This window comes from Aquarana catesbeiana, linkage group LG07 (genome assembly GCF_042186555.1).
Source record: "Aquarana catesbeiana isolate 2022-GZ linkage group LG07, ASM4218655v1, whole genome shotgun sequence".
In the NCBI taxonomy this organism is placed as follows: domain Eukaryota; kingdom Metazoa; phylum Chordata; class Amphibia; order Anura; family Ranidae; genus Aquarana; species Aquarana catesbeiana.
In genome coordinates this window covers 328,816,327-328,842,012 of record NC_133330.1, presented here as the reverse complement: position 1 = coordinate 328,842,012, position 25,686 = coordinate 328,816,327, and the positions used below count along the sequence as shown (strand labels likewise).

At 44.5% G+C, this 25,686-nt stretch overlaps 2 protein-coding genes across 2 annotated transcripts in view; one reads left to right on the top strand and one right to left on the bottom strand.

Annotated features, from left to right (window-relative positions):
- Positions 1-25,686, bottom strand: part of DOCK7 (dedicator of cytokinesis 7) — a 272,852-nt gene that overhangs the window by 136,835 nt on the left and 110,331 nt on the right. The gene's annotated exons all lie outside the window — the stretch shown is intronic.
- ANGPTL3 (angiopoietin like 3) overlaps positions 7,654-25,686 on the top strand; it is a 29,027-nt gene continuing 10,994 nt past the window's right edge. The window contains exons 1-4 of the mRNA XM_073593822.1: positions 7,654-7,989; positions 11,694-12,400; positions 17,232-17,342; positions 21,114-21,228. Of these exons, the coding sequence (XP_073449923.1) occupies positions 11,909-12,400; positions 17,232-17,342; positions 21,114-21,228 (718 nt within the window). The 5' untranslated portion in view covers positions 7,654-7,989; positions 11,694-11,908. The remainder of the gene's footprint in view (positions 7,990-11,693; positions 12,401-17,231; positions 17,343-21,113; positions 21,229-25,686) is intronic.

Here is a 25,686-nt window from a genome sequence, read left to right as displayed (position 1 = left end):
TTTCTAAATGCTTTCCAACTCTAGTTATGAGGTCCGATCTGCCCCCTTCTCCTCCTGCCACTGACAACAGCTATGAAGGAGACGGCTGATTCATAGATGCAGCTTTCTCTCAGCTGGTGAGCCCCTTCTCAAGACAAGCAACGGCAAGAGCAATGCAACGGGAAGAGGTGTGTCAGGCCACAGCATTCCTCTTGCTGTTGCTTGTCTCAGGGAGGTCCTCACAAGCTGCTGTTGTGAATCAGCCGTCTCCTTCAGAGCTGTTGTCGGATCAGACGCTGCAGGAAGAGAGTAAGTCAGGTCAATGCTCATATCTAAGGGTAGAAAGCACTTAGAAACATGAGACAAAGTACTGCATCGTACGTGGCCCCATAGGGGACAGAACTGGAAAATTTCAAAAAAAAACTAGCATTATAATTTTTAAGTTTATGTAAACCCTAAATATATTTTTTGGCATCATGATGTTTTGGCCCCTCTTCACACCGGCAAAGCTGATGACTCGCAATCTGTGGTGGATCACTTTTTCAGCAGCGGCTGCTCAGCAGGTAATCAGGAGGCAGTGTGCCACCTCCCGAACACCTGTTTGAAGAGCAAATTTTCACCGAAAATCCCTCTTTACTGCGCCACAACTACATCTGTTAGAACCGGTTGTTGCGAGCCCCCATTCACTTCTATAGTGCGCACTGGCATGTGGTATCGCCTGCTGAACATGATATGTTGTACCCAAAGCCTAATGGCCATGACAATATGTATGGGGCCGTCCAGCGGTCATCGCTTGGTTTTGATACCCTATTTCCCCGAAAATAAGACCCAGCGTTATTGTCAGTGATGGCTGCAATATAAGCCCTACCCTGTTTCCCCGAAAATAAGCCCTACCCTGAAAATAAGACCTACAGGGACTTTAACTAAGGCTTATTTGGGGGGTAAGGCTTATATTGCAGCCATCACCAACAATCACACTAGGTCTTATTTTCAGGGAAACAGGGTAGATGGATGCCTTAACCTTAAGCCTTAATCGCCTGCTTTAGCTGAAATGACAATGCCTACATGAAAGGCGCCTATCCCATGAATCAGTTGCAAAGCTTCTTACCCAGAAATCCTGCCAGCTATGGCACCCACTTACTTTTGATGGGTGACAACACTAGGCCACTGAGTCTTACCTAGCGGAAGTGTTGTCAGTATGCCATGCGCACCTTTAATTGGCTGTCGGGATGTCAATTAGACACTGCTTCTAACCGACATGCTGTGCTCAGTGTGAAATGTGTGTTTGTTTTCAGCGCTGAAAACTGCAGCTGAACGGGGTTTCTGGCACTGCAAAGTTATGTATTAGAGATAGACAGGTGCACTTTGTTTTTATTTATTAATAATTTATTAATAATTTATAAAACATTGCCATGATGAGCAGCAGGGTCTGTGTGAGTAAAGGTTCTTCCAAACTGTTTACACTTTATACTGGGACATCATGTCTGAATGATAACCTCAATCAAGGCTGTCCTTGGATATCACATCACAAAATAGGAGTTGTTTTGCAGTTTTCTATGCAATATTTAGTTTTATCTACAGAACGCAAGTGAACCAAAAAAAAAAAAAAATACCCTTCCGTCCCTCTCACCTACACTTTTTATAAAAAAATATAACAATAAAAAAAAAAAAAGAAGAAGAAAAGAATTCCCTTGTCTAATATTCATAATAATTTAATAATACTGATACATTCATGTAACTTTAATTTGAAGTAATTTAAGGGTGCAGAGCGCTCCAATAGAGCTGGTGGGGGGCGTAGGTGGCATTGTTTCCTTTTCACCATGGGGTATTTGCTCATTGTGGTTTTTTTTTTTTTTGTACATGATGACTTTTGGACTTTTTGCCACTTTTTAAAAATGTTTTTTTCCTGAATGGTTATTATGGTTTTAACCTGCTGATCTTATATTTTACTTATTGAGCAATATTAAAAAAAGAAAATATTTAGAAAAACACTTTCTTCCTAATGTTCTTAGTGTATTGTATGTTTTTACTGTAGAACTGGTCACTACACACCGCCTGTCTGACAAAGTGGCAGTTAGCTGTGAAACGCGTTACTTGGCGTTTAATAAATATACTATTGTTTCCTTAGCTGATGACTCTGTGATGAATAATCTAACACTCCCGGGACGTTTCTGCTCTTTTTTTCTCATGACATGTTGCTATAAACTTAGGTACAGGTACAGGTATAGGTACACACAGTGGCCACCGATACGGGGCGAAGGGGCGTTGCCCCTCTAATCTACATGCAGGGCGCCGGACACATGGATTTCAATGTTTTGTTTTTTCAAGCACACGATTAGAGCCTGAGGCTCTAATTGGCTTCAAAAAGGGTGCGACAGAGCACTGCTCCCCGAGCCCACCCAGTTGTGTGACATTAGCGAATTAATATTATATTATAATGTCTTCCTGTTTCTAATCCTGGGCAATCAGAAAGCGGGTCCCGAGACCAGATTAGCCATGAGTCCTAAGTCCTGAGTGTCCTGGAAGATAAGTGACCGTCCGGACTTGGGAGAAGACACGGGGGGGGGGGGGGGGGGGGGGGGGGGCGGGGGGTAGCCGCAACCTTGATGGGGTAAGTGAGGGGCTGGCAGGCAACGGGTGAGCAAAGCACCGATTGATCAATCGATGGGGGGAGCGGCGATCGAGTGCCGAGGATGGGGGGTGGTTGGCTGGCAGCTACACGCCCCCCCCCCCCCCCCAAGAAAATTGAGCACCAGCCGCCACTGGGTACACATACAGATTTATGGAGTGCTCTGAGGATTCTTTATCCTGAGAAGTGCACTGAGCAGGACCTAAATATCGGACCAAACGTTAAAGTCTTTGTTTATGATGAATCTGTCAATACCAGATGAAGTGTGAGCTTTAAAGCAAACCTGAGCATTACCCTTTCAGGACAAAGCAACAAGGTTTGCTTTAAACACTTCCAGAACCAAATCATGCACAAAGCAACCTAGGCAGGGGCCTAGGGATGGGTGGATGACTAGGGAGGCCAGCTACAACTTTCATGCTCCTGCAGTAACCCAGGTGGATAGCCCAGTTGGTCAAAGCTGCCTGTTGCTTCAAGGCATGATACACTTGTAGGTAGATGGTGTCTGATGGGGAGGGGCCATGGCAGTACAGACAATGTAAATGGGGTGGCTTCACTGTGTCTATTATAATCCCTATCAATGTCAACCAAAGGAACGTGATTCATCAAAGATGCTACATTGCCAAAGACCCCATTCTGCCTTAATCCATCTCTGCTCCCTATCCCAGTAGCAATGCACTTTTCATTCCATACTTCACCCATATTTAGGATGCAATATAGTACATGTTGACTTTCTGCAACCCCCACCCTGGGTTCTTTTCCCCTGCAGCGCTCGGTATATTTTTGAGTTTGGTGCAGCTGTGCAATGGCTCTGTCCATACAGTTGCATGAATCCATTCACAGGACCTGAGAATGGAAAACTACAAGTCCCCCTCAACCACCACGGCAGAGGGTCTCACAGGTCTCAATGATGATGACGCAGCATTCGTCACTTCAAGTAGTGCCCTCCAGCTCCATAACCTCCATACAGTCCAGCCATAAAATATTGTTTTAGCGCTTATTGTCCCACTTTTAATTATAGGAGATTATAAAGTTCCAATAAAATTGTTGCCCTCACAAGGATTTCCACCATGACCAACACACAAAGAAAAATGACATCAAGCCTCCTGGCTTGTAGCTCACTACTACTCTGGTCCACGCAGTGGCCTTTAGGCAGGTACCCACCTGTGTGCAAACTAAACCCCTTGTTTTTACCGTGAACTGTTAGACAGGACAATTCGGTTTGGTTGCAGGCTGGTTGGTAAGTTGAGCTCAGAATTTTTCCTTGTTTTTGTTTGACATGCCTCACCCTTCCATGTGCTCCTTGCTGTTGAGGCCAATAATAGGTGGGGGTAGTTGCCTTTTTGTTTGTACTGTTGGTTATTTGGTGAGGGGTGCACTGGACACCTTTGCTGCCATTGTGCTGGGTCTACAGTGAGCCCCATGCCTTTAAGGAGGAGTGGGCTCCCCCCAGGTAAACCTGCCCTCAATATATGTGCTTCTACTCTGGAGGCTCTCAAAATTTAGAGAGTTAGGACTACAGAAAATACTTGCATGCCTTGTCGCGACCTCTGCAGCTTACGCATGTATTTGCAAATGCGTGCAAACTAAATCCCTGTTAGACAGGACAATTCAGTTTGTTGCAGGCTGGTTGGTAAGTTGAGCTGGGAATTTTTCTTGGTTTTTGTTTGACCTGTGTTGCCCTTCCATGTGCTCCTTGCTGTTGATGCCAGTTATGGGTTGGGACAGTTGCCGTTTGTTTGTACTGTAGGGAACCACCTGTCTCCCAGTTGGAGCCCAGAACTACTGTGAGACCCTTGGCTATAAAGGGTGTGCACACCTACACACCCCTATACACACACACACACACACACCCTGTTGCTCTTAGGTAAAACCTGGACACAGCATTAGAGGCAATCCAGAACTCAATTTGGGAGTTACAAAACCCGGAGGGAAAAAAAAAACAAACAAATTTCTCTGCTCATAATGGCCATTCTGGAGCCTCTCAAACTGCGTCCTTGAGAACCTTGCATGCCATTTACCTCTTTTTACAGGGTGGCAGGGCCCAGCTCTGCCACAGGGTGCATTTATTATTTTTTGTTATCAAAAAAGTGGACTATGTATTTAACCTTCCATTGCTCCCCTACCAATCTGCTTAGCTGCTTGCAGAAAAGCAGATACCAAGTACTTCAAGATATGGAGGAGCATGTAACTCCCCCATCTGACAGTGCTGGATCCATCAGCCCATAGCCTGACTCCAGGGACTTATAGCTAACTCGAGCTTAGACATGTGCAATTAGTTTTGGTCCGAATATAAATTCAGATTAATTTTTGGTTATTCTGAGATCTCCAAATAAAATAGTAATTAATTTTTGCTGAAATTCGTTTAATTTCCTTTCGTATATTCGTATTCTAACATATTCCAAATTTTACGAACTATTCGAATTGGTCGAAAAACGATCGACCGATTAAAATTCTGTGTGAAGAATAGCTGGTTGTTAAAGAGCAGGCCAGGAAGCACCCTTAACAACGGATGCCTCATCAGCTGTCAGCGGGCTTCCCCACTGACAGCTGAAATGTGAACAAAAGAATGCCGGCAATGAAAAATTCAAAAAAATTCAGAAACAAGCAGTGTTAACAAGCAGATTTTAAGAGGAACCCCATGCCAAAATTTTAAAAAACGGCGTGGAGTCCCCCCCGAGATCCATACCAGACCCTTATCCAAGCATGCAGCCAAAAGGGCCTGGTATGGATTAGGGAGGACCCCACGCTGTTTTTTTTTTTTCAGAATTTTTCATTGCCGGCATACTTTTGTTTACATTTCAGCTGTCAGTGGGGAAGCCCGCTGACAGCTGATGAGTCATCGATTGTTAGGAACACGGCGGCCGGTGTTACTAAGCCCAGGACTCTGCATTCACTATATCTGGTCTCCCACAGTACACAGAACAGAAGTATTGTGACTTCGATCAGTTCCTGGTAAAACTTGTAGGAGGAGTTTTCATACTGCACCGAGCTGTCCTATCAGGATCCAGGACCCCTGACCCTCTGTCTGGCAGTGCTGATTGACCCTTTGCTGATCACATGCACCCTCCCATCAATACACACCAAACGGAGCATGTGCAAAGTGCCCCCCAAAGGCTCTATCTTATCTGGACATGTTCTGGAGTCAGTGGAATTAGAGGAGGATCTGTGCATACAGGATCAAGCAGCCTTTTTACACAATACAGAGGATTAACCCCTTTGTTCCACAGTGAGTATAACAAGCATGTTTTACTGCATATACAGACTGATTTTACTGTTGTGACTAACATTTCAACAACCAGCTATTCTTCACACAGAATTCTTAATCAGTCGATCATGTTTCAACTGATCTGAATCGTTCCGAGAATTTGGAATTCGTTAGAAAATGAATAAGCGAAACTAAATGAAACAAATCGAAACTAATGTAATTCCGAAAACGAAATTAGTATCATAATGATTCTATCCGAAAACGAAACAAAAATTTCCGTTCTGCACATGTCTACTCAAGCCTTTTCTTTTATTTCTTTTTTGGAAATTTTTTTTTTTATGGTTTTCAAAAATACATAGTGTATAAAAACCAACAGTAAGGACCGCCCACCACAATACTGTAAGTAGTCCAAAAAAATAAAGAAAAGAAGTGATACACAAAAAGAAAAAGTGCATTACACTAACCACTTGCCATCCACTGCACGCCGATACACGTCGGCACAACTGCAGCGGTGGGCAAATGGGCGTACCTGTACGTCCCCTTTAAGAGGCGGGGATAGAAGGCACAGGACCGAGTCCGCCGGTCTCCCGGCAATCGTGTCACAAAGCCGCAGAACAGGGAAGCGCCTAAGTAAACAAGGAATTTCCCCGTTCTGCCTAGTGACATGACAGAGATCACAGCTCCCTGTCATCGGGAACATCGATCTCTGTCATGTGAGTGGAAGCCCATCCCCCCCCCCACAGTTAGAATCACTCCCTAGGACACACTTAACCCCTTCATTGCCCCTAGTAGTTAACTCCTTCCCTGCCAGTGTCATTTACACGGTAATCAGTGCATTTTTATAGCACTGATCGCTGTATAAATGACAACGGGCCCAAAATAGTGTCAAAAGTGTCCGATGTGTTCGCCATAATGTCGCAGTCCCGATAAAAATCACAGATCGCCGCCATTAATAATAAAAAAAAAAAAAAATACTAAAAATGCCATAAAACTATCCCCTATTTTGTAGACGCTATAACTTTTGCGCAAACCAATCAATATACGCTTATTACGTTTTGTTTTTTTACCAAAAATATGTAGAAGAATACGTATCGGCCTAAACTGAGGAAAAAAATAGTTTTTTTTATATATTTTTGGGGGATATTTATTATAGCAGACAGTAAAAAATATTGCGTTTTTTTTTTTTTTTTTAAATTGACGCTCTTTTTTTGTTTATAGCGCAAAAAATAAAAACCGCAGAGGCGATCAAATACCACCAAAAGAAAGCTCTATTTGTGGGGAAAAAAAAGACATCAGTTTTCTTTGGGTGCGACCTCGCAACGACCGCGCAATTGTCAGTTAAAGCGGCGCAGTGCCGAATAGCAAAAAGTGTTCTGGTCAGGAAGGGGGGGGGGGGTAAAATCTTCCGGGGCTGAAGCGGTTAAGACATAAGTATGAGCATTGCCTGTGAAGCTTGTCAACCCAACCCACACCACTCCCTTACCCACCCCCAATTACATATTTGACCAAAACATAGGGATCCATGCGAAAAAAAAAACACCCACACTGTCCAGGAGATGATATGAGATAGCAAACCCACCGTACATTTTTCTTTTATTTCTAGCAGCTGAATTTAAGGACGAGGAGGCAAAAGGAAAAATAAATACAGTATGTGTTGAAAAAAAAAAAAAAAAGTTAATCTTGTCGATTTGCCCAAAGGACAGCTTCCCTTCGAGAATGGTAGAACCCCCAATATTAGGAATTGTTATCACTTCGCTCCTCTGCAGCTCAAGCCGTAGATATCAGGCGTGTTGTGTGTTGGGAGGGACACTGCTGATGCCATCAACATCTCAGCAACAGCTTGTGGTGTCTCCGGGCTGCGCGGTTCGTGTCACGTCTTAGGTGAATTTGGGTGAAAAGTATTTCCAGCACGAACACGTCCGGGAAATGCACGCTCAGCCAGAAAGTGACTCAGGCACAAAAAAAAAAAAATAATGACAGCAGTTCTGCTTCTTCTGTATTAGCCAATGTTCAGAATGAGTCATTTCAGAGAACGTACGTAAAAAGGGGACCCTTTTTTTTTTTTTTTTTTGTACAATAACTCAGATAAAGACGACCATCAAACGTTACAGAGCACTTCAAAAACCCATCTCAGCGGAGTGAATGATCACCATCATCCAAACCCATTGAGACCAACGTAAGTATATATGATAATGGAATCATCCTCTAGCACATGGTAAATACTCTGCTGTCTTGTATTTTCATTTTACATTATTAGATTAGCTTATTAGTTAGCTTTTTTTTCTGATGGTGAGAAATGGTTACTTGCAAAACATTTTTTATACTAATGTCTGGGCAGGTCCCCCCTCCATGATTTGGAATCACAATGTTCTCAAGCTTTTTCTGTTTAACAGCAATAATTAAAGGCTGGCTTTAAACAAGAATAAATTGTATTTTGGTACCTGTAATGATACCTCTCTGTATACAAGTTACTTTTTAAAAAAATGTATTTCAAAGGCCTTTAATTTATAGTTCTGTCCACATCTGACAGCAGGCCAAGCTGGCCAGTAAAAGTCATGGTTACAATGGATGGAACAACCCATGCAAGACTGCCAGGGGGGGCTTACCACAGTCTGCTTTTATTTCTATGGTGTAAAAAAGCAAATTTTCTAAACAAACAGGACCAGATTACTGTCCTTCGGATTTTATGGGGGCCAAACTGTGCAATAGGGAGTAGAAAATGCCTTCGTGTAAGCAATGTACAGGCTTAGGTGTCAGTGGGAGTAAGAAACTTGCATAGCAACTGTGATCAGTGGGGGTAGGAATAGAGCCCCATCACTGGTATTGGTGGGAACAATATTGTCAAATGTTGGTGTCAGTGGCAGGCTAAGTGCCCCGTCGTTGGTGTCAGTGGGAGGAATAGTGCCCCATCATTGGTGTCAGTGGGAGGATGCGTGCCCCATTGTTGGTGTCAGTGGGAGGAATAGTGCCCCGTCTTTGGTGTCAGTGGGAGGAATAGTGCCCCGTCGTTGGTGTCAGTGGGAGGATGAATGCCCCATCGTTGATGTCAGTGGGAGGAATAGTGCCCCATCATTGGTGTCAGTGGGAGGATGCGTGCCCCATCCTTGGTGTCAGTGGGAGGATGAGTGCCCCATCCTTGGTGTCAGTGGGAGGATGAGTGCCCCATCCTTGGTGTCAGTGGGAGGATGAGTGCCCCATCCTTGGTGTCAGTGGGAGGATGAGTGCCCCATCCTTGGTGTCAGTGGGAGGATGAGTGCCCCATCCTTGGTGTCAGTGAGTGCCCAATCCTTGGTGTCAGTGGGAGGATGAGTGCCCAATCCTTGGTGTCAGTGGGAGGATGAGTGCCCCATCCTTGGTGTCAGTGGGAGGATGAGTGCCCCATCCTTGGTGTCAGTGGGAGGATGAGTGCCCCATCCTTGGTGTCAGTGGGAGGATGAGTGCCCCATCCTTGGTGTCAGTGAGTGCCCCATCCTTGGTGTCAGTGGGAGGATGAGTGCCCCATCCTTGGTGTCAGCGGGAGGATGAGTGCCCCATCCTTGGTGTCAGCGGGAGGATGAGTGCCCCATCCTTGGTGTCAGCGGGAGGATGAGTGCCCCATCCTTGGTGTCAGGGGGAGGATGAGTGCCCCATCCTTGGTGTCAGCGGGAGGATGAGTGCCCCATCCTTGGTGTCAGCGGGAGGATGAGTGCCCCATCCTTGGTGTCAGTGGGAGGATGAGTGCCCCATCGTTGGTGTCAGTGGGAGGATGAGTGCCCCATTGTTGGTGTCAGTGGGAAGAATATTGTCCCATCATTGGTGCTCCTGCAACATTGCTAAGATGGGCTCATGTAAGTATTGGGGGACATGGCCCCGCCCCCTCTCTCCTTATTGGCTCACTGACTTTGATTGACAGCAGCGGGAGCCAATGGCACTCCGCTGCTGTCTCAGCCAAAGAGGAGGGAGAGTCCTGTCCAGTCGAGTCTCTCCTGCAACACTGCGGAGATGGGGCTCAGGTAAGTATTAGGGGGGGGCTGCTGCACACAGGTGTTTTTTTTATCCTAATGCATAGAATGCACCTTCTGCCTTTACAATCACTTTTTAAATCAGCTGCAAGTGCTTTTAAAAGGAAGGCCCTGTTCACATATTGCATAGCGAGAACGAGTGTTCCCGCTCGCGATTTTTGTTGCGCGATTGTGACATCCATAGGGAAAGCCCATTCACTTCAACGAGCTGCCCTATGCGCATTGGTTGCCTAAAAGAAGCTGCAGCTCCTTTTTGGGCTACAAGCTTAGCGCAATTTTTAAACGCATGTTCTGCTGCAGTATTCTGTCGCATTGCAATCACAGCAGAATCACACCGCATTTGAAGCGCCATTAAAAATAATGGCACCCAAAACGCACATTGCATGTTTTTGCCGCAATTCCAAATTGCGTAATGCAAAGGGGGGTCTAAGGGGTTTAATATCATTTTAAGCAGATTTTGTAACTTGTTTCTAGAAGCACAAACTGTATTACAAAATTGAGACAAATAAAACACAACGGGGTTGATTTACTAAAACTGAACAGTGCAAAGACTGGTGGAGCTCTGCATAGAAACCAATCAGCTTCCAGGTTTCATTGCCAACGCTTAGACCCCTTTCACACTGTGCCGCCACCGGCGTCAGCGGTAAAGCGGCGCTATTTTTCGCGCCGCTTTACCGTCGTTTAGTGGCTAGCGGGGCAGTTTTAACCCCCCGCTAGCGGCGGAAAAGGGGTTAAATCCACCCGCAAAACGCCGCGATTTCAATGGGGGGCAGCAGTGGAGGAGCGGTGAGTTCACCGCTCCAAATAAGCTGCTGGCAGTACTTTTTCTGACGCCCTGCCAGCGCACCGCTCCAGTGTGAAAGCCCTCAGGCTTCCACACTGGAGTGAATGGAGCAGCTGTTTTAGGGTAGTTAGGGCACTATTTTTTAGGGCGCTATTTTTAACGCTATAACGCCTAGAGCTGGGCGATTTTCTAAAAAAAAATCTGCGATTTAAAAAAAAAAACTCGATTCACGATTCGATTTTTTTTTTTTTTTGATGGACACCGCGCCGGTCCTGAGGAGCTGCGGGCAGGAGTTTTTAGGCGAGGCCGCGGCTCCGGCCTAGTCCGCGGCGTCCGGCCTCGCGGACTAGGCCGGACGATTCAAATTCGATTCAAAATTGATTCAAATTTTCAGCAAATCGATTTTTTTTTTTCACCAGGATCGGCGCTGACACCGGGCCGGTCCTGGTGAAAAAAAAAAAATCTAAAAAAATCGATTTGCTGAAAATTTTAATCGATTTGACCTCTCAACTCGATTTGAATCTTGAATCGAGTTGAGAGGTCAAATCGATTAAAATTTTCAGCAAATCGATTTTTTTTTTTCCACCAGGACTGGCGCGGTGTCAGCGCCAGTCCTAGGGGGAAAAAAAAAATCGATTTGCTGAAAATTTTAACCGATTTGACCTCTTAACTCGATTCAAGATTCAAATCGATTTTTTTTCCCCAGCCCTAATAGCGCCTGCAAAACGCTCCAGTGTGAAAGGGGTCTTTATTGAACAAGCTGAAGTTAGAAGCCAATTGGCTATTATGCAGAGCTGCACCAGATTTTACACTCTCCAGTTTTAGTAAATCATCCCCATTGTGTTGTTACATTGTAATAATACCAAGAATTTTCCACAAACTCGCTGTAATTGTCCTTGGAACTGGTAGAAAAAAAAAAATTACGCTCTTCCATATCTCTAAAATATTTTGTTTTGCAATGTGCTACAAAAAAAAAAAAAAATGGGTGAAGTGGCAGGACTGCATATATAAAAAAAAAAAGTGAATAATTGTTTTTATACTCTTAAGGAATCAGAACGTGATTCAATAGACATAATATGCTTCTTTTTTTTCTAGGATTGTGTCATTCCATCCTGGGTGGTACTTCCACAAGTCAAAAAAAAAAAAAAAAATTGGTCAGAGGTTACATTGGTTCAAACGTCTTGTTTAATTATCAACTACGGCACGGTCTGTGGTTAATCTCTGTGATATATATAGCTTAATTACAAGGCACCAGGGGCACACTTGAAGCAGAAGTGGATAACATCTCCCCCCCTGGAAGAAGCACCAAGATGAAGGTCCTCGTACTCCTTCTCCTTCCCCTCGTTCTCTCAGCGACCATCGAGAAAAAAGACGACTTCAACTTCGAATCTTTACCCACAGAAACCAAACCTCGATTCGCAATGCTGGACGACGTCCGGATCTTAGCCAACGGCCTCCTACAGCTCGGCCACGGCTTGAAAGATTTTGTCCAGAAGACGAAAAACCAGATCAACGAGATCTTCCAGAAGCTCAACGTTTTCGACAAGTCCTTCTACGACCTCTCAGAACAGACCAACGAGATCAGGGAGAAGGAGGAGGAACTGAAGGTGAAAACCTCGAAGCTGCAGGAGAACAACGACGAGCTCAAAAACTTGTCAAATAAAATCTACTTCCAGATAGAACACCTGGTGCAAGATAAAGCCCAGCTTCAAGACAAGATCGTCAGGTTGGAGGAGAAGCTGAATCAGATTACCGACGGCCAACCGGATGGGCAAAACCACAAAGACATAGCTTCCCTGAAAGTAAGTGACCTATATAAAGCACGGGTGTCCGTTTATTTGTATTGCATTGGATAAAACCAATAAAGTCTTCTACATTAGATGTAGCAGAAGAAGCAACAGCTCAAACTGTCTCCTTTAATAGAACACAGATACTCAAATTTTAATTTGGCTTTTATACATGAGGTTTACTCCACCAGTTAAAAGGTTTAGAGAACATCGGTCAGAATTATAAAAATTCTAAATTGTATGAAGGACATTATTGTGGTGCCTCCACATACATGTAGACATCCTAGAGCAGTGATGGCGAACCTTGGCACCCCAGGTGTTTTGGAACTACATTTCCCAAGATGCTCAACTACACTGCAGAGTGCATGAGCATTATGGGAAATGTAGTTCCAAAACATCTAGGGTGCCAAGGTTCGCCATCACTGCCCTAGAGTTAAGATACCTGCATTGTGTTACTTGCTCTATTCCATTAAATCTGAGCTCCAGCCCTCCCCTTCAGTTTTGCGCAGTTGTACCGGCTCCTCTCCTGGACTGAAATGGCTTCCTCTGATTTCACTGCACACTGTGAGCTTCTCACAATGTGCACTAGAAGCTATAGTAAGTCAGGACCCGTCTCATTTCCTGGCTGGAGGACATCCACCACCTAGCCCTTCCAAGCCCCGGTCCATGGCCCACCCCTTTAATTCATAGGTTTGCATCATAGAAACTCAGTATTACACGTAGGTGTTACCTAGAGTGGTCGGCATGCACTTACAGCCTTGCCAAGGAACGCCCACTCCTCCAGAGTGACTTCCACCCATCAAGGCATTTTGATATTTGCTAAACTCCTCCCAAGGCCCAGCCCACTGCACCAGATGGGAGGGCTCTTGAGAGGAGCACCCCTGTCAGCCGCCCCCTCTAGCCATGATCTGCCTGAATTGCATACAAAAGCACAGAGACCCAGTGATGACATCATAAGGTATGTAATGAAAACAGGAAGGTTGTATTTAAAAAAAAAAAAAAAAAAAATCCCACTCTTATGTTTGGGAAACTTTTATTCAAACTCTGTCTATAGTACAATGTTTTCAATACGCCTCATGGTATCAAACCAGACTATTAATCAATGACCCTCCAATTGATGTCCTACCTTCTACCCGATTCATGACATACTTCACATTTTGATAGTGGAATCCATCCATCCAAATGTCCTTTAGGCCGCTTTCACACTGTCGGACCGTTCAGGTCCGCCTGTCCGTTTTGTTGGCGGACCTGAACGGGCGCTCCATGTTAGCCTATGTAGGCGACAGAGGTGGACTCCGTGGCAGTGGAGCCGCCTTGTGGGAATGAAGTCTTGGGCTCCATGCACACTGAAGCTCATTAACGCACTTTTTTTGGAGTTTGGGCGTTTTTTTTAACAGCCCATAAACTCCCCTCTATGTTATCCTATGTATCTATAGCACACATGGACGTTTTTGGATGTTTATCAGCAGTGGAGTTTATGGGCTGTTTTCTGAACGCCATAAAATCGCGTTCAGGAGACTTTTTTTCTGACCACAAAAATTGAAAAACGCTCAAAAACGTGGCTCACCAGCGTTTAACGCTTTTGATCCATTGAAAAAAAAAAAGAAGCTAAAAAATGCTAAAAACCGATAATAAACGCTATTGCAAAAACATTAAAAGACATTGAAAGACTCACTGCAAAGCTACTGGCGTTTTTATAACGTTATTTTAACGTCCAGTGTGCATGGAGCCTTAATGCTTACCCTGAGACCCAGCACTCTGATCTTCAACTTGTGCTACTAAACTGTAAGTTGTCATTTTTTTATGTTGCCTCATTGGCCAAATGTTGCTGCCACCAACATTTTTTTTGGCGACTAAATGAACACTAAATCCGACTAAAAACACTAAATCGACTAAAATGAAAACAATTCAGATGACTAAAATACGAATAAAAAGGGCATTTTAGTCAAGGGACTATGACTAAAACTAAATTGAAATTTGACATCAAAATTAACACTGTACTACCACATAATACATAGGGGGCATCTAGTAACCTAAGAAAAAAATCAAATAAAAATAAGTAAAAGTTTTTCTCCTTTATTTTCTTAATATTTAACGTTGGTATTATATATTTAATGGCATTACAGCCAATTGAGTTTACAGTTTTGTTTTTGTTTTTTTTTTATGTTTGTTTTTTAAATCAGAAAAAGTTTTATTTTGTCATATGTAGTAATTTACATGGTACATAAAAATAATCAGAAGCGGTAAACAGTTTTCACATCCAAAAAATATGCATAATGCAAGTCAAGGAACTAAAAACTATGACACAACATACAGTGTAATGACTTATTTTTGAAAGGAAAGAAAATAAATCTGTGCCGAGTGGGCAGGGTCTAACCCTCCGACTACACGACCCAGCCAAACCAGGGGCCAACACTAAACAAGAACGCCCTTTTTTCTACCTGCTCTCGAATAGCGCCACTAAAACGACGGTAAAGCGGCGCTAAAAATAGCGCCGCTTTACCACCGATGCCCCCTGCGGCTCGTGTGAAAGCGCTCTAAGGGTCAGATCAGGTCCGCCTGAAAAACGGACAGGCGAACCTGATCAGACAACCTGTGGGAAAGGGGCCAAGCAGGGAGATAACAAATAAATTAATTTTAATTAAGAAAAAAAAAAATAAAATAAACAGTTTTTACTTTAAAAATATAAATAAATAAAAATAAAAGCTATTACGAAAAAAAAAAAAAAAAAAAAAAAGCTATTCCCACACTCACCTTCTTCTCTTCTCCACTTTGGGAAGGAGATGGGCGGGTAGTGAAAACAGGCAGGTATCGCAGCGCTGCCTCAATTAGCATTGCATTAGCATTGCTGATTGTAATACCGACGGCCACCACAAGATGGCACCAGATTCCAGAAGGACCGAAGAAGGCCGCAAAGCCGCGGCCTCAATTACCGGCCGGCGCGGCCCGACGCGATCGCACGGGGGGGGTCGGAGTCTGCAGGAGACAGGATACCCCCAGCTGTACCGCCCCAGGCGCCAGGTCGCTAATTCTAGTCGCAAATGCGACCTGGCGCCCGGGGTTTGTCGAGCCCTGGAATAAAATGTACTGGAGATTTTAGTCGACTAAAATATGACCAAAACAAACAACTCAGATGACTAAAATATGACTAAATCTAAAATAGCATTTTAGTCAAAAGCCTATGACTAAAACTAAATCGAAATTTGACTTTCAAATTAACACCGGAGGCCACTCTCTCTGTTACCCACATCCTCAAAATAATAATAAAAAAAAAAATCATTAGCATCTTAATGAGGAGAAATGAAGGAACCAGGGAGAGCGTAATAAACTTCAGCTTTAAAAAGTGATACTAAAGTCTTGGGTTCCCCCCCCCTTATGTGCAAAAAAATCCCTTGCTTAAGCTGCATGGTCTGTTTGTATCTTACTTTTAGGAGGTCTTTAACCCCATTAATGTTTTTTGAAACATGTTATACTTAACTGCTCTGTGTAATGGTTTTGCACAGAGCAGCCCCGTTCCTCCTCTTCTTGGGTCCCCCACCTGTGCTCCTGGCCCCTCCCTCCTGTTGAGTGCCCCCCCCCCAGCAACCATCTTGCTATAGGGGGCACCCGAGCCGCGCCACAGCTCTGTGTGTCCATTCAGACATGGAGCTCCAGCTCGGCCCCTTCCCCCTATCCCTCATCGACTTTGATTGACAGCAGTGGGAGCCAATGGCGCCACGCTGCTGTCTCAGCCAATGAGGAAGGAGAGTCCCGCACAGCCAAGACTCTCTAGCAACATCGCTGGATCAAGAGGGAGCTCAGGTAAGTATTAGGGGGGGCTGCTGCACACAGAAGTAGTTTTTTTTTTTTAATCTTTCTGCATAGAATGCAGCAAGATAGAGCTGCACGATTAATCGTCAAGAATCGTTATCGCGATTGTTTCCCCGTTGCGGTCTTGACAAAAGTGTTTCACAGTATGCAAAGAATTCTCTCTGCTCTTCTGAAGCCACAGCTGTCAAAAGAAAGGAAGAAAAAAAAAAAAAAAACGGGCAGTCTGCCAAGAATCACAACATTCTTTAGCAGTGGAACTTAAGTATAAACATTGTAACAATTTGTCAAAGGAATAGACTTCCTGTGTAAATGAGGAAAATTTAACCACTTAAACACTAAACCTTTTTCTGACATTTGTTGGTTTCAAGTTAAAAAATTTTTTTTTGCGCTAGAAAATTACGTGGAACCCCCAAACATTATATATATTTTTTCTAGTAGAGACCCTAGAGAATAAAATGGTGGTTGTTGCAATGTTTTATGTCACACTGTATTTGCGCAGCGGTCATTCAAATGCAATTTTTTTGTAAAAAATTCCGTTATTGAATTACAAAAAAAAAAACAAAAAAGCACTAACCAGTAAAGTTAGCCCATTTTTTTTTTTTTTTTTTGTATAAGAGAATTGCGATCTTTCTATTCTAAGCAAAAAACCTGCGATTCTCATTTTGGCCAGAATCGTGCAGCTCTACAGCAAGATAAAAAAAAAAACCTTCTGCCTTTACAATCACTTCCAATATAAAAGTTTAAAAAATAGTGACATCATTTTAGCTACTTGCTCCGAGGATTTGTTGCCAGGAGGAGCCGTGCATCACCTTGCAGTGAACTCAGCATTGCAGGAAAAAGTAGAACTACTAAATAAATTTGCTTTTCAAAGTGTCACACTGGGCAAATCCTTATCACTTAACAAAAGGGCAGTGTGTGAGTGATGATCACCCGGAACAGATGTCCTCTCTGAGCGAAGATAAGGCACTACATCAACACGCACTCAAATTCTTTTAGAAACGCACTAAATGTAACTAAAAGTAATTTTGTTTTTTAGAATTACGTGGAGCAGCAAGATCATCACATTCAACGGCTGCTGAAAGTGGTGCAAGATCAGAACTCGCAACTCGATCACCAAAATGAGCAAATCAAGGACCTCGAGGTGAAGGTGAGAAGAACGTGCATCGTTGTAGTAGATTTAAAGTGATTGTAAAGGATCGTTTTTATTTCAAATAACAAACATATCATAATTACCTCCACTGTGCAGCTCGTTTTGCACAGAGTGGCCCCAAACATCCTCTTTTGGGGGTCCCCCGGCGGCTCTCGCGGCTCCTCCCTGCATCAGATAACCCCCCTAGGAGAAGCGCTCTCCCGAGTGGGATAGCTTGCGGGCGCGCTCCCGAGTCCAGCATTTGCGTCCACAGACACGAATGCCGGACGCGGCCCCGCCCCCTGGCGCCCGCGTCATTGGATTTGGTGGACAGCAGTAGAAGCCAAAGGCTGCGCTGCTATCAATCTATCCAATCAAGAGCCAGGGGAACCCGTTGGAGAGAGGGACATCGCGTCCCCGCTGAAGAGATGAAGGGGCTCAGGTAAGTAAAATGGGGGGGCTGGTGACTGCCAGGTGTTTTTTTACCTTAATGTATAGGATGCATTAAGGTGAAAAAACACAAAGGTTTACAACCCCTTTAAACATTCACTAAACCTCTCCATTTACCACTTTTTTTTCTGCAAATTAAGTGGACAATTTGTACTGTGAACCAAAATTAGGGCCCATTTACAGTAACATGCTTTAACCACTTGCCGCCAAATCACGTATCAGTATCCGTTTATTTTATTTTTTTTAGAGCTGACGGTCGGCTCTCTTGTAATAACAACTGATGCGGCTAGGGGGGGGGGCAGGGGGGAACGTTCCCCCCCCCCCCTTTTCCACCACTCTCCAGTCCCACCGGTAGACCTGAGCGGCCAGCCAGCACGTCCGCTGGCTGGCCGGAGACCCAAACAAAGCCAGAACTGTCTCTCAGATAGAGCTGGGCGATTTTCTCCAAAAAAAAAAAAAAATCTGCAATTTTACAAAAATGAAACTCAATTAACGATTCGAATAGAGTTTTTTTTTTTATGGACACCGCGCCGGTCCTGAGGAGCTGCGGGCAGGAGTTGTTAGGCGAGGCCGAGGCTTCGTCCTAGTCAGCGGCGTCCGGCCTCGTGGACTAAGCCGAAGCCGCGGCCTCGCCTGAAAACTCCTGCCCGCAGCTCCTGAGGACTGGCGCAGTGTCAGCGCCGGCCCTGGTGAAAAAAAAAAAAAAAATCTAAGAACTTGATTTAATGAAAATTTAAATCGATTTGACCGTTCAACTCGATTCAAGATTCAAATCGATTTTTTCCCCAGCCCTACTCTCAGATGTAGTAACCTGGAAGCAACGTCATGACATCACTTTCGGTTTACTCAGGAGTCAATGGCGCCAGTTTTCAAAAATCGAGAGTATTCAAAAACGCCGATGGCGCCCGCAAAGTAAACGGTGTTCAAACCACACTTGAGAGGTATTGCCGTGATTGTTAGAGCGGGAGCAATAATTCTAGTGCAAGCCCTCCTCTGTTATTCTAAACAGGTAAAAAAATTTTAAAGCGTCACCTATGGAGATCATCAAGTACCAAAGTTTGTCGTAATTCCACGAGTGTGCGCAATTTTAAAGCGTGACATGTTAGGTATCTAGTTACTCGGCATAACACCTTTCACATGATACAAAAAATTGGGCTAACTATACCGTTTTGTTTCTTTTTTTAATTCATTAAAGTGCAATTTTCCCCCAAAAAAAACACTGCACAAATAGAGTGCGACATAAAATATTGCCATGACCACCATTTTATTCTCTAGGGTCTCTGCTAAAATTATATTTTATATATATATATATATATATATATATATATATATATATATATATATATATATATATATATATAAAATGTTTGGGGGTTCTAAATAATTTTCTAGCAAAATATAAACTTTTAACTTGTAAGCAACAAATGTCAGAAAAGGGCCTCTGTAGCACAACACAACGCACAGTAGTGGGTTGCATAACAAAAAAAAGACTGCATTCAATATTTGGCAATGTTTTTAAAAGCAGAACTAAACCCAACTTAAAGAAAATGCTCTTTATTGCAGAAGAGACACAAGATATGTCTCTTCTGCAATAATACACACTTCTCTACGTGCTTACAGTTTCCTATTGAATGAACACTGCACTGTGCATGAGCAGCTCAGCATGCATTCCCAGCATGCTCTAATTGGACCAGAATGACTGAACCTGACATCATCCCCACTGGCCCAGCAAGAGGCCATAAACCCGGCACCCAGAGAGAAGAGGACAGTAGCCAGCAAGAGATCTAGCTGCTGCATCGCTGGAAGGTTGAGGTGAGTATTTTGGGGAGTTTTGTTCTGCTTTAAAGTGTTACTAAACCCACAACAGTAAAATCAGTCTGTATATGCAGTAAAGCATGCTTGTTATACATACTGTGGAACCTAAGGGGTTAATACTCTGCATGTGTAAAAAAGGCTGTTTTATCCTGTGTTCTCTGATCCTCCCCATTTTCCAGTGTCTCCAACACATCTCCAGATATTATTGAGGGAAGGGGTCACTCTGCACATGCTCAGTTTGGTGTGTATTGCTAGAGAGTTTTTTTTTTTTTCTTGGGAGGGTGCATGTGATCAGCACAGGGCCAATCAGCACTGTCCAGACAGAGGGTCAGGGGAACCGCAGCCCTCGTAGGACAATCAGGGGAGAATGAAAACTCCTCCTACAAGCTTTAACCAGACAGTGATAGGAGTCACAAGACTGCTATATACTGCTGATGAGAAAAGGTATTTAGCAGTTTATATTTACTAAAATAATTGCATTTCCATGTTCTGTGTACTGTGGGAGACCAGATATAGTGAATGCAGGGTCCAGGGTTTAGTAACACTTTAAATCTGGAATTTTTTTTTTTCATCAAAGAATTAGAATCACATCCAAGCCCTGTAAAGCTGGCCATACACTGGTTGATTTTCTTACGGACATTCATACACAAATTCTCAGTAGCGTTGCACCAATACCGATATCAGTGCCAATACTAAGCATTTGCAAAACTACTTACTACTCCAACAACTACAACTACTCATGCAAATGCTCCAATGCTAAAAGCAATACCTTCAGACTCGGTTCACAAATGTACAGGCCGGTTTGCAGGGCAATTTCAAAGCCCAAACTGGTGCAATTTCGTTCAGCAGTTCAGGTGCAATTCCAATGTGAATTGTAGCGTATGAGATTAGAAATGTCACCTGAACCAGACTGAAATCGCACAGGACTTTTTTTCAAAATCGCACTGCGGCTGGCTCACAGGCTGTAAAAACTCCCCGAACCGCACATAAAAACTGAAGTGAAACTGATGTCTCTGCAAATGAGATCTGTGCGGTTTTCCCATCAGTTTTCATGCATGTATGGTGTAAACGAGCCCTAAAAAACTGTGACGCGACACTAAAAATAGGTGTTGGCAATTGGGATCGAGTGATTGAGGGAAAAGTACTCGTACCGGTGCATCCCTAAGGCTCCATTCACATCTAGGAATTCCGGATTGCTGAAAAACGCGGGAGATTCTTTTGGGCGACAGGCGGCCCTGCGATTTTGTTTGCGCAATTTTGCCTCGATTTGTCGGGCGACAATCACGGCAAGATCATGCCGCAATTGGGGTGCCATTGAACGCAACAACATTTTAGAACGAGAGGACTTTCCCGCACAAAAAGTACTGTTAAAATTTGTTTGCGAAGAAATGGCCAGCATTGATCTCCAGTTATCACAGGAAACTACAACTGTGTCCAAGACTTGTAGGATTCTACATGAAAATTTACATCAGCTCCAAATTTAAAAAAACAAAACCCTAAAAAAACTTATTTCATCTCCTACAGCTCAGCAATTCCAGCTTTCATGAGGGTGTCAAGACTTCATCTGCCAGCCATAGCCTGGATACCCACGGGTCGTCATATTCCAACAATTCAGAAGAACAGACACATAAACCAAATGGTAAGTAACCTTAAAAAGTGGTTACGAGGTGTGGCATGGCGTCCATTGGAGCTGATCAGCTCAGTTTATGATTTATCAGTAAGGTCCCATGATTGGGAGAAGTTGGCTCGGTGTCATTCAATGTGCACACCACTGGGGCAAAGGCCTCCTTGAGCTGATGTAGGAAAATTAAAGTTACGTACCGGTAACGTCTTTTCCTGTAGTCTTTCAGGACAGCCACTATTGAGAGATAGTCTCCTCCTCTTCCTGTAGGAAACACTGCGCCAGCCCATAAAACTCTCACTTCCCCTGCCATACCTCAGTTTTTACAAGATCACCTCCGGTCAGCTGGGGAGACACAAGAACACATTAATAACATACCATTCAATATCATTATCATATTGCGTTCTGGTCTTAAATAAGACCCCCCCAAGCTTAGGGTGGGTAACTAGGGCTGTCCTGAAAGACTACAGGAAAAGACGTTACCGGTACGTAACTTTAATTTTCCCTTTACGTCATTCAGGACAGCCACTATTGAGAGGATAATCGAGCACTTACCAATTAGGGTGGGACTACAGCTTGCAGAACTTTTCGCCCAAAAGCCTGCTCACCTGCCGCCACCAGGTCCACTCTGTAATGTTTAACGAAAGTGGAGTAGCTGGACCATGTCGCTGCCTTGCATATTTGCTCTGGCGTTGCTCCAGCCTTCTCTGCCTGGGAAGTTGCCACGGCTCTGGTAGAGTGTGCCTTTATGCCCATAGGAATCTCTTTCCCTGCTAGAGAATATGCTTGCCCAATAGCTAACCTAAGCCATCTGGCAATCGTGCGTCGAGACGCTCTGAATCCTTTTCTGGACCCGGAAAATAAAATAAATAGAGAGTCAGACTTTCTTATTGTTTTAGTCATTTCTAAGTATTGTAGGATACACCTCCTTACATCTAAGAAATGAAATTTCAGTTCCCCTTCTCCAGCAGGATTGGGACAAAATGAAGGTAGGACTATTTCCTGGCTTCTGTGAAAGCCTGATGCCACTTTAGGCAAAAATGCTGGATCAGTCTTAAGGACTATTCTATCTGGAAAAATAACGCAAAAAGGAGGTCTAATTGATAACGCCTCAATTTCACTGACTCTCCTGGCAGTTGTCACTGCCACTAAAAATGCTGTTTTTAAGGTTAACTCTTTTAACAAACATTTGTCCAAGGGCTCAAAGGGAATTCCTGTTAGGCTTTGCAACACTAAAGATAGATCCCACCCGGGAAAGGGGGGACCTCGGACAGGTCTCTGCCTAGACAGTGCCCTAAAGAACCTGACCACCCATGGATTGGTGGCCAAAGATTTCTCTAAATAAGCACTAAGTGCTGACACCTGGCTTTTAAGGGTACCTACGGATAACCCTTTGTCTGCTCCACACTGTAGGAACTCCAAAACAGCTATGGGGCTCTGCGCCGAGAAGGAGTTTTCAGTGCACCACTTGTTGAAAAGGAGCCAGACCTTTTTATAAAAATGACGCGTCTCCTTTTTTCTACTGTTGAGAAGGGTGGATATTAATTTCTGAGAAAATCCCTTAGATTTTAATATACTCTCTTCAGTAGCCAGGCCGCTAATTTCCACTGGTGTACCTGTGGACAGAGGATTGGACCCTGTGAGAGAAGATCCTCCTGAGGTGGAAGGAATAGGGGCGGTTCCACCGCTAACTGACTGAGAATTGAAAACCATGCCCTTTTCGGCCAATGTGGAGCTACTAGAATGAGGGAGGTGTTCTCTAGTTGGAACTTCCGCAGAACCGCCGGTAATAACACCGGAGGGGGGAAGGCATAGCATGTCCTGAAATGCCAATTCTGAGTCAATGCGTCCACCCCCAATGCTCCTTCTCCTGCGTTTAGGGAGAAAAAACAGGGGATTTTCGCATTGTCTCTTGAAGCGAAAAGATCCACTTCCGGGGGTCCCCATTTCTCGGATATGAGATTGAAAACCTCCTGGTTGAGGGCCCAATCTCCCTCTCTCAGCCTCCTCCGGCTGAGAAAGTCCGCTATAACGTTCCTTTCTCCTCTCAGAAACACCGCTGAGAGTGAGAGAGTGTTGGTCTCGGCCCAATTTAGGATGTCTGTTGCTAAGGCCAGGAGACTTCCGCTTCTGGTGCCACCCTGTTTGTTTATATAGGCTACGGTAGAAGAATTGTCTGACCGTACCTGTATATGGTGGCCCTGAAGGTCTTTTTTGAAAAACCTGAGGGCCAGGCCAACCGCCCTCAGCTCCTTCCAATTGGACGATCTTTTTAGTTCGTCTCCCCTCCATACGCCCTGCGCTAGAAGGGATCCCAGATGCGCCCCCCAGCCCTTGCCGCTTGCGTCCGTGGTTACTATCCGTGAAACTGGAATAAGCCACAGACGTCCCTGCGACAAGTTCGCTTCCTTCCTCCACCACCAAAGAGATCTCTTTAATCGATGGGGAATTTGTACTAAGGTGTCTAGATCCTTCTGACTGTGGTCCCATACCCTTAGTACGTATGACTGAAGGGGACGAAAGTGTAATCCTGCCCACTGCACTGCTGGGAGAGTAGAGGTCAGCAGACCTAGAGTTGACATTAAGGACCTTTTGGACACCCGATGGTTGCATTGGAGAGATAAAACTGCTCTGTCCAGTTTTAGAATTTTTTCTCTTGGAAGAAAAACCTTCAAGAGTGTTGAGTCTAGCAGGTATCCTAGGTACATAATGCGTTGTGAAGGAATGAGACTGGACTTGTCTAAGTTCAGGAGCCATCCCAATCCTGTCAGTACCCTTTTTGTCAGGTCGAGGTCCCTGAGCAATTTCTCTGGGGATACTGCAAAAAGGAGCAGGTCGTCCAGATAGGCTATAACTGACACACCCTGCAGTCGCAGGAAGGCCATGGCCTCTGCTAGGATTTTGGTAAATATTCGGGGCGAGGAGGATAGCCCGAAGGGCAGAGCCTGGAATTGTAGGTGCAGTATTGCGTCGCCCAGGTTTATTGCTAAACGGAGAAACCTCTGAGAGGTTTCTGCAATAGGGACGTGCAAATACGCGTCTCTGAGGTCCAGAGACACCATGAAACAATTCTGCGGTAACAGAGCCCTGACCGTAAAAATTGACTCCATACGGAATCTTTTGTAACAAATTGATTTGTTTAAGGGCTTTAAATTCAGAATCAATCTGAATTTTCCTGAGGGTTTTTTTACCATAAATACATGGGAATAAACCCCCTCTCCTTCCTCCCCCTTGGGTACTCTGCAAACTACATTTTGTAGTTCTAGCTCTTTTAGAGCGTCTAACAAGGCCTGGGTTTTTGTCGTGCAGCTGGAAAGCTGCGTGACAAGGAACCTTTGTGAGGGGGGCATTGTAAATTCCAAGAGATGCCCCCTTCTTATGATCCCTAGAATGAACCGATTGGGGGAAATGATCTCCCACTGTGGAAGGAAGGCCCCCAGTCTTCCTCCCACTGTTTTTAGAGAGTCATTGATCTTTCTGGGCTTTTTCAGGAGGGCGAAAAATCGCCCCTCCTCTGCCCTTACCTCTTTGGCCCCAGGTTTTCTTCTGTCCCCTTTGTTTAGGGGCTTCCCTGCACTTTTGCGGACGAAACCCCCTCTTTCTCTGTGTAGGGGTCTTTCGTTTGAGTGGGAAGGACTTCTTTTTGTCTGCTGTCCGGTCTAGGACTGTATCTAACCCAGGACCAAATAGTAGGTCACCTGTCAGGGGTATCCCACATAACTTGACCTTAGAGGCGGCGTCACCCGGCCACGTCTTCAGCCAGAGGGCCCTCCTGGCCGAGTTAGCCAGGGCCGCTGATCTGGCTGACATACGGACTGACTCCGCCGAGGCATCTGCTATGTATGCGATGCCTCGCAGAATCGTGGGGAAAGATGCTAGGATAGTCTCTTTAGCTGTGCCAGCCTCAATATGCTCCTGAATCTGGAAAAGCCAATGTTCTAAATTGCGGGCTACCACAGTAACAGCCATTTCTGGTTTTAAGTTACCGACTGTTGAGTCCCAAGTCTTTTTCAGTAATGAGTCTATCCTCTTATCCATGACGTCTGATAAGGCCCCCATGTCCTCAAAGGCCAGGTCTGTGTGCCTAGAGACCTGAGAGAAAGCTGCATCCAGTTTAGGATTTTTATTCCAAATGGATGCTGGATCCTCTGAAAACGGAAATCTTCTCTTAAGGGAACTCGAGAAGAAGGGCTTTCTTTCCGGATCCTGCCACTCTTTTTTTAATCGTCTCCACCAGAACCTCGTGTACTGGAAAAACTTTTCTCTTTTGATCTCCTAAGCCCTTGTACATAAGGTCATGGAGTGAGAGGGGTTTTTTATCCTCGTGTATACCGAGGGTTGTATATATTGCCCCTAGGAGATCTTCCACCTCCTCTAGGGACAACTTATACCTGGAGATTTTCCTGGACTCCCCGTCCTGGTCCTCTCCCTCTGATTCCTCATGGGAGTCAGAAGTGCCACTGTCTGGTTGCCTAA